The sequence below is a fragment of the Megalobrama amblycephala genome, linkage group LG19, assembly GCF_018812025.1.
Source record: "Megalobrama amblycephala isolate DHTTF-2021 linkage group LG19, ASM1881202v1, whole genome shotgun sequence".
NCBI classification, from domain to species: domain Eukaryota; kingdom Metazoa; phylum Chordata; class Actinopteri; order Cypriniformes; family Xenocyprididae; genus Megalobrama; species Megalobrama amblycephala.
Window position 1 is genome coordinate 13,375,797 of NC_063062.1, and position 9,314 is coordinate 13,385,110.

A 9,314-nucleotide genomic window follows, 5' to 3' on the forward strand; every position below is an offset into this window, starting at 1 on the left:
AATTTCAGTTGTTCTTAAAGGGATTGTTTTCCCAAAAATGAAAATTCTGTCATCATTTACTCACCCTCAAGTTGTTTCAAACAAGTTTCTTTCTTCTGCTGAACACAAAAGAAGATATTTTAAAGAATGTTGGTAACCAGACAATTGACGGCACCCATTGACTTCCATAGTATATATATATATATTTTTTGTACTATGGAAGTCAATGGGTGCCAACAACTGTCTGTTTACCAACATTCTTTAATATATCTAATTTTGTGTTCAACAGAAGAAAGAAACTTGTTTGAAACAACTTGAGGATGAGTAAATGATGACAAAATTTTCTTTTTTGGGTGAACTATCCCAACTTTCATTTCAGGAAGGATGTGAATGCATCATACAGTATATGTTTCATATTAAAATCTACTCTCACAGTGATAAGCTAGTACCACAGTTTTCACTGCGGTGTGGACAATATCAAAAGTAAACTAAATGAACCTAGCCTAAATTTTGACTCAGCGAGTCTTGAGGCACTGCAAAGTCCATAAAGTTACTCGAACCCTGAATAAGAGACATGAGTAGCATTGAAGAGTAGTCCTACACTGTATGCTGTTCTACATTGTTAAGCTGTCTGGGTGGAAGTGCAAATCTGTTCGGAAGTATTTCAAGAGCAGCTGCAAAATTTTTGCGCTAAATGTGGTAAATGGTTACGCTACATGTTTGTCACTAAATTGCTGACTATCTTTTGCAGGTCTTCGGTTCGCATACGGGTGGTTGCCAGGACCTCTTCATGATTAGCCCTTTCCTTGCTGTCATAGTCAGTCACGACCTTGTTGGTAATAAGGGAGAGTCCAAGCACACGCATCCCACAGTGCCGAGCGACCACCACCTCTGGAACGGTACTCATACCTAATTACAGAGAAACACAACGCTCACCAAGGCTGCATTTATTTAATGAAAAATACAGCAAAAATAGAGGAAATATTATTACAATTTAAAATAATTCTTTTCTATTTTAATATATTTTAAAATTTCATTTATTCCTGTGGATTTTCCACAGACATTACTCAAGTCTTCAATGTCGCATGATGCTTCAGAAATCATTCTAATATGCTGATTTGGTGCTCAAGCAACATTTCTTATTATTACCAATGTTGAAAACTTAATATTTTGCTGCTTAATATTTTTGTGGTTATACATCTTTGGAATAAGAAGTGAATGAATAGAAAGTTTAAAGTAACAGCTTTTGTGAAATCTTTTATAACATTATACATGTACTTCCTGTCATTTTTGATCAATTTAATGCATCCTTGTTGAATAAAAATATCAATTTCTTTCAAAAAAAATTCTTAGTGACCTCTAACTTTTTATTTTCATTTTGTTTATCACAAAAATTACTTTAATGTCAAACAATAATTTGCATAAATTTCTTTCTCTCTATATATAGATAGAATATAAATAAATAAATAAATAAATAAATATATATATATATATATATATATATATATATATATATAGAGAGAGAGAGAGAGAGAGAGAGAGAGAGAATATAAAGTAAAAAAAAGTAATTTTAAGTAATTTATAATAATTTATTATAATTAATTTATATAATATAATATCTAATAAATTAATAAATTGTCATAACTATAATTATATAATAATAATAAGATAATTATAATATTAATTATGATAATTCATTTTATAATTTATAATTAATAAGTATGGAGCCCTTACATGATATACAGGAAAAAATATATGTATATCGTGGCCACGAATTAACAATTCGTTCCAACGACATGCGACTTAAAACAAGGAAACAAATTAATAAAACATGCTGATGTAATACTTTACTAATCACATGCACGATATATAATAAGTAATTCCATCGATTTACTAAATTGTGGCCCCGCTGTACTAATTAATTCCTTTGTTTTTAGTTAAATCAAAACGAGGGAACAAATTAGTTCAACGTGGCCTCGATTTTCTAAAACGAGGGAACAAATTTTTAATTTGTGAGCACTATATATTTTTGTCCACATGTCATGTGCGGGGCTGTAAATAAGTAATTTTTATGAAAAACAAAATAAAATCCACCAAGGGGGTCCTTGCTCAAAATGATGATATATACACTTATAGCTTTCATCTTCAAGATAATACAGGTTTTTCCCTATTGTGACATTTTGAATTAAAGTGATATGTATTCATACAGTACGTACCCACAGCATCCGCCCCAAGCAGCTGTAGAACCCTGCATTCTGCAATTGTCTCATAGGACGGTCCAGCCAACATGCAGTAAACACCCTCCTGAAGGAAAGAAATACAGCCCAGATCTTGGGCACTTTCCCTGGCCAACCGTGCCAAGTCTCTATCATAAGCATCAGACATGCAGGGAAAGCGCACTCCAAATCTACAGGGACATAACACAAATGTCAGTGCACATTAGACTGGTTGCATAAATCCTTAGAGAAATGCTAGTAAGATTATACTGCAAAGCCAAAGCTGAACTGGTAAAAACAAAGACAAAAATAAAAAGATGTTGGTGTTAGGTAGAATCAAGCTTGTTCATATGTCTGTGTGGTGTTTTTAATGTGCTTTAAGATAAACCATGTGCAAATTCATAAGTCAACACCATTGCTGAGTATTTTCTCAGTGAACCAAAGACAGTCTCAAAAATGCGATTTGAAATCGCTGGGGTTTCTGACGGCACAAACAACCTTGCAACCAATCACGGATCTCTGAATTGGTGCCACTAATTTGCATATTCATAGAACTGCATACACTAAATGAAGCAAGGGTGTAGAGTTACATTCAAGATATTTTAAGGCATGAAGATTTTTTTCAAGTAAAAACATTTAAATATGTCATTTTGGTGATCAAAATTGAGTTTTAAGGGATTAAATGATTGACTACAGGGGGACTTTAAACAACTCAAATCTATTTGCTTGTTTGTTTAATAGCAATTCACCTTTCCTCATTGTGTCCACACAAAGGATTTTGGCCAGCAAATCCAGGCATATTGATATGGTCTCTGATAAGCATGATGTCACCCACTTTAAATTTAGGATTGAGCCCTCCAGCAGCATTGGTCACGATCACGGTCTCAATCCCGAGAAGGAAAAACACTCTTACTGGATATGTGACCTAAAACAGAAGGAGAAAATCCTAAGATTTAGAGCTGCTTCGACAAACTGTCCTCATCTTTATGAAACAGGAAATTAAAGACTGAAATATGAATTGATATATGTGGTTAATATGCAGTTATCTAAACTATATAGTTTATCTGTATTCCCCCAGCTTTGTCTAAATTGTCCATTTTAAAAGACATTTTTTCACTTGACAATTATGATCTGAAACTACCTTTTAATTGATTCCCTCATGTGCATTGAATTAAGAAATGAGAAACAAACATATGACTGCTTTTTTACAACACAAGCAAGAATATGTAGAGCGATTTAAATCACTCATAAAAAACATGCCGATAAATCATAATGTTATACAATATTTCACTTGGCTTCTGCAACAAAGAGCAAGCACTGTCTGTGTCTTTCTGAACATTTTTTTTAAACTTGATCACAGATGTTGGAATGTTGTGTGTTGTAAAAGTTTATAGGAGGTGATTGGGTCAGTTGTCAAATGTTAACTATTCACTGTTATACTTAAATTGCTGATAGCAGCACTGAGACGTCAATGGTTAAGTACAGAATAACCTCTGTGTTAGTGTTGTGGTATATTATTGCTAAAGAAAAAGAAAAACTAAGATGATTCTTTTAATTATCAACTAACAATGTTTTTTCATTCCACCCCCCATGTAGTGTCATATACAGTACATACATATATATATATATATATATATATATATATATATATATATATATATATATATATATATATATATATATGCCTTATCCATTGAGAACCATACCATGGCAACGTTATAGCCCTCATAGAAATGGAAACGGCCTTGCATGCAAACACACTGCTTCCCATTCAGCTCTCCAAACACCAGCTGACCTTTATGTCCTTGCACTGCAGAGACATGAGGGTGCGTATTTTTAATGTTTGTTAATGCAAACAATAATCAAATAATGGCAGTGAAGCGATAAAACTCAGCACCGTCTTTTACATTTTTCATTTTAATGTAGTCATTGAATAGATTATGAAACAAATCTCTCTGAATGGGTTATGAACGATACACTACACCAAAGGTTTATATAAAATTAGCAATCCACACGAACAGAAAAAAATCTCTCGTACCTGTGCTGTGGGGAAAGCGGGGGATTGTGTCATAAGGAAACACATTCTTGTTGTCCAGCAGGTCAGCCAATCCACCGAGTCCTGAACCACAGATAATTGCCACTTTAGGCCTGATGTCTGTGTTAGCAAGCAGCCAGTCTGCTGTTTCTTTGTACTCCTCATAGCTGTAGCTATAGATGGAAACAAAACATTGTTTTTTGGCTCAATATTTTTGGTGGGGCTGGCATTGGTCATGCATTAAAAAAAAACAAAAAAAAAAAACAATAAAGTGCCACACTGTTGGATGACGTCTGACTAATTTCCTACTCAACGTAACTTGGTTATGAAATAGGAAGGTGTAGGAAGTTCAATGACCCAGTCAAGTTGTTTTGAGAGTGAGGACAAGTGAGGACAGCGGCATTTAGAACGGAGAAGGAAAAGTACCTATATACTAGAGTAAAAAATGTTTTATTTTTTAGACCTATTTATTATATTATATTATATTATATTATATTATATTATATTATATTATATTATATTATATTATATTATATTATATTATATATCCTTGTCATTTGTTATGTTATTCTGTTGGAGAATATGTTGAATCATCTGTTCCCTTCTGTCATTTAGCTGAACAATCACTGTAGTAAATGATTTCCAGTAACTGTCTGAGTATGTGAGCTGCTATAACTTCTGGTCATGTTACTTATCATACAAAGCTAATGGACGGTCAGTTGAGAGTAAATCCATTTCTGAGCTGTAACTATTTGAAAATAAAATCTACTATCAATGGTCTGTGCTCATCACGGTTTTTTAATTGGATCTTAACTATCAAAACAGGCCATAGTATTTTTATTTGTGGCAAATTATTGTTATCTGTTATATGTACAAGAATACTTACACTCTAAAAAATGCTGTGTTAAAACAACCCAAGTTGGGTTGAAAATGGACAAACCCAGCAGTTGGGTTAAATGTTCACCCAACATGGGTAGTTTTATTTAACTCATCTATTGTTTAAAAATGACTATATTGCTTGGTTAAAATGAACCCAAAGTATGTTGGAAATTAACATTTATTAATGTTTGATAAATAAGAATTTCTAAAAAATGCTGGGTTAAAAATAACCCAAGTTGGGTTAAAAATGGACAAACCCAGTGATTTGGTTGTTTTGACCCAGCGGTTGGGTTAAATGTTTGATCCAACCTGATGGTTAGTTTTAATACTCAGCTATTGTTTAAATATTAATATATTGATTGTTTAAAATGAACCCAAAATAGGTTGGAAATTAACATTTATTAATATGTTTAATAAATGAACATTTATTAATAAGTTTAATAAATAATAATTAAATAATAAACATTTATTAAATTGCTTATTAATAAATGTCTACCTTTTTGGTGGTTCGGAGCACCAAAGTCAGGTGATTTCAGCAGTTTGGCGGTTTCCAAACAGCTGATTTGACACGCTGATTCATAACGCTCCGAAGCTTCATAAAGCAGTGTTTTGAGATCAGCCATCACTATATATGTTGTTATTTTGTTTTTTTTTGGTGCACCAAAAATATTCTTGTCACTTTATAATATTAATATTGAACCACTGTACTCACATGAACTGATTTAAATATGTTTTTAGTACATTAATGGATCTTGAGAGAGGAAATGTCATTGCTGGCTATGCAGGCCTCACTGAGCCATCGGATTTCAACAAAAATATCTTAATTTATGTTCCGAAGATGAACGAAGGAACGGCATGAGGGTGAGTAATAAATGACATTATTTTCATTTTTGGGTGAACTAACCCTTTAACCCAACTTGGGTTGTTTTTAACCCAGCATTTTTAGAGTCTAAACAATAAACATTTATTAAATTGCTTACTAAATAAATGTTCAACTTTTGATCATTACTGTTGCCTCTAGTAATTATGTGTCTGATTTTTAATTTCCAGCCTATTTTGGGTTCATTTGAATCCAGCCATATAGAACTTTTTAAGCAATAGATGGGTTAAATAAAACTGCCCAGCAAGTTGGGCAAACATTAAACCCAACAGCTGAGTTAAAACAACCGAATCGCTGGGTTTGTCCATATTTAACCCAACTTGGGTTGTATTTAACCCATCATTTTTTAATAGGTTATGTTTTCACTTGCAGTCTTTATGAAGTTACTCAATATGACAATGCAAGCTACTAAAGTAAGCACTCAAAGTATGCTTTCTGGTTCTCAAGTAGTGTCTGTCATTATTTAACTAACGAAACACCTTTCACTATAATCTGAATTATTTTATAGTCTTTTGAAACTGGGAAGAAAAACAAAAATGACAAACAGCAGGCCCATCCTTACTGAATTTATTGCATATGTGGACTGCCCACATTTATGATCAGAAAGCCTTTCATGGCTGTAGGGCACGAGCCGTTAACAAGAATCATAATAAGTATGAACTAGGAAGAGCTCAATGACCGAGCTGTAAGCATGCGCTGTCCGTGGTGCTGCAGGGCGTTGCGGGATCAGCACTTTCCATTCAGAGAGCTGAGCTTCAAACGACTACGTGACTCCATAACGCTCAGTGAGAATGCACAATAGGCCTCTTATTTTACAATCACAACTGTGCGTTTTTATTTTGAAAAGGCCTGGCAACAGCCATGTCCTCATTTGGGACGGTTTTCATAGCTGTTTTTCCACAGGTTTTATAGCGCAGCCTGTCTCTTTAAGAGCTGCGTATTATTCCAAGCGCATCCACCAAGCTGAATAAGAGGATTCTGTTACGTAACCATAATCACGAGTAGCTGATTTTATAGATAGCCTGTTATGTTATAAGAGATGTTGAATTTCATTCAAGCATCATATCGACAACAAATTATTCTTACAGTGGACTTGGAAGGCGCATAGTGGAAGAATATGAATATAGACTAAATAAACTATCGCCGTCCAAACAGTCAGGACAGAGACTGAATCATACAGTTTTATTTAAAATGATCTGCCATTTACCTCAGGTTGATCAATGATATAAAGCCTTGTTTGATAAGGGATGGAAATTAAAAGCGACAGTTGTCATGGCGACTACTCACGAATGTAATCACATATTTTCCTCTCAAATAAGATTTCATTTCGGCATTCTGATATGATGTGAGATAGTTATTTGGCAAGTCTGCTATGTTCCGGCACATATAGGCTATTCGTTTTTCACCTTACCTGCATTCGCTGGATGTTGACATGTCCGCAGCGGCTGGTAGAATTACTACTGGCACGAGGAATACAGAACAACCTGAGCGAGAGGTCAAACACCCGACGGTCTCGTGGGAAGGGTGGCGTGACGGAGGAGGAGTCGGTCTTAAAAGTCGTTTCTTAAACAGCACTCGTTGTTCTAATCCAATTTTCTGTCAGAATGGGCCGCTCACTGACCCGCAGTTAAAGAGCCTTGAGAACTGTCATCCTGCCAGGACCAGCACAGACGTATAGTGGTGCCTCACAGCAGGGGAAATAAGGGGTTTCTCTATAGTTTAACTCAAGTGTCCAGGGAAACGGTTAAAGTGTCATTATGGATGTCGCATTACATCGCTGCGCTACTGAGTGTGTGTTGCTGCGTCTGTCTTAGCAACCACTCTTATTAGCAATGTAAACATGTTTGTTCTCTATTTATTTTGTTCATTGAAGCTAGCTGCATTATGTAGAACAGTATTGTGAGAGAGATATTGAGTGACCGATTATATTACCTGCATTCAATTTAGCATTTTTCTTCAGGTCAGTCCTGTGTTCATAATAAAAAATCTGTTTGAATTTCGGTTGCGATCTTGTCCTTTTAACATTTAATGGGATTTCCTGTGCCCTACTGACACTGACAGCGCAAGTCAAAGTATTTGTCATTTGCGTCTTGTTCCATGTTCACAACAAGTTTCAATATAAAAGTCTTTGCGGCTGAGTGACTCGCTCATAAAGATAATCTTTGTCGCCATCTAATGGCGTTATAATGTAACTTCTGTTGCTGTTCACGATCAGGGACTGTTTTTTCCAGAAGAAGGAAGCCTTTTAATGATTTTACTTCATGAAAGTTGCATTGATACATATTTTTTGCCTTTAATATTTGTATTGTGTGGTAACCATTTTATAAAAGCAATAAGCCCCGTGAAGCCGTGGTTTACAGTGAATTGATAACAGCTAAGGGGGTTTTAGGCACTCTGCTCTGCGTCGTGCCTAACAAAACCCCTTAACTGTTATAAATTCATTGTAAATCATGGCTTCTTGGGGCTTATTGCTTTATTATACGTTCTTCTGATGAGTGTATTGGTTTCTGGGCTGTAGACATTGATTTGTCAAAATTAGCTATCGACCAATTTGGTTTTTCAGTGGTTAACTCTTGAATTGTTGGATTTCCATTCAATCCTGAATATGTGATTCTTCATGTCATCGGGTTGTAAAACCTTATTTGGATTTGTTTTAAGTAAGAGTGTATGTGGACTATTGGCAAAGCATAGCTTCAGTCAAAATTAAAACAAATGTAAAATAAAGCACATTTGAAATATTATATTCAAAAATATTAAATTCATTAAATACTTTGCATGTTCAGTCATGTAGGCTATTATGATCATTTGCATACATGCTGAATGCTTGAACTCTGGCTTAGAACAACTGCTGGCTGGATAACGGTGAGTGAGTTAAAAATATTGTCTTCTTCAGTATACAAATCACTGTATGAAAGGGCAAGATGTGAATTAGTGAAGCATTAAAGTATACGCACACCTTTTGGAGGTGCAAGTTAGGACTTTATAAAAAAAATATAACTGCACACTCACTTAAAAGGCTTTTGGTCTGTCAGTCACATGTGGACCACATAAGGGCCTCTTCAGCTGTTCATTTGGGCCAAATCTAAAGGAAATTTGCTGACTGGAAACAATGGAGAAACATACGACTACTCATTTACAAAATGTTGATTTTATATATATATAAAGTATGCCGTCACTGGACTCTAGAGCAGTGGAGATGTGTTCTCTGGAGTGACGAATCACGCTTCTCTGTCTGGCAATCCGATGGACGAGTCTGGGTTTGGCGGTTGCCAGGAGGATGGTTCTTGCCTGACTGCATTGTGTCAAGTGTAACGTTTGGTGGAGG

General features: G+C 34.9%; 1 protein-coding gene across 1 annotated transcript; it reads right to left on the reverse strand.

The window, feature by feature from the left end:
- Positions 1-291: 291 nt before the first annotated feature.
- pnp6 (purine nucleoside phosphorylase 6) lies at positions 292-7,782 on the reverse strand. The gene is made up of 6 exons (XM_048169541.1): positions 7,401-7,782; positions 4,234-4,403; positions 3,902-4,005; positions 2,945-3,120; positions 2,196-2,386; positions 292-888 (listed from the first exon to the last, which is right to left on the reverse strand). The coding sequence occupies exons 1-6, from the start codon at positions 7,421-7,423 to the stop codon at positions 692-694; spliced, it is 861 nt and encodes a 286-aa protein (XP_048025498.1). The 5' UTR covers positions 7,424-7,782; the 3' UTR covers positions 292-691.
- Between the last annotated feature and the right edge of the window lie 1,532 nt (positions 7,783-9,314).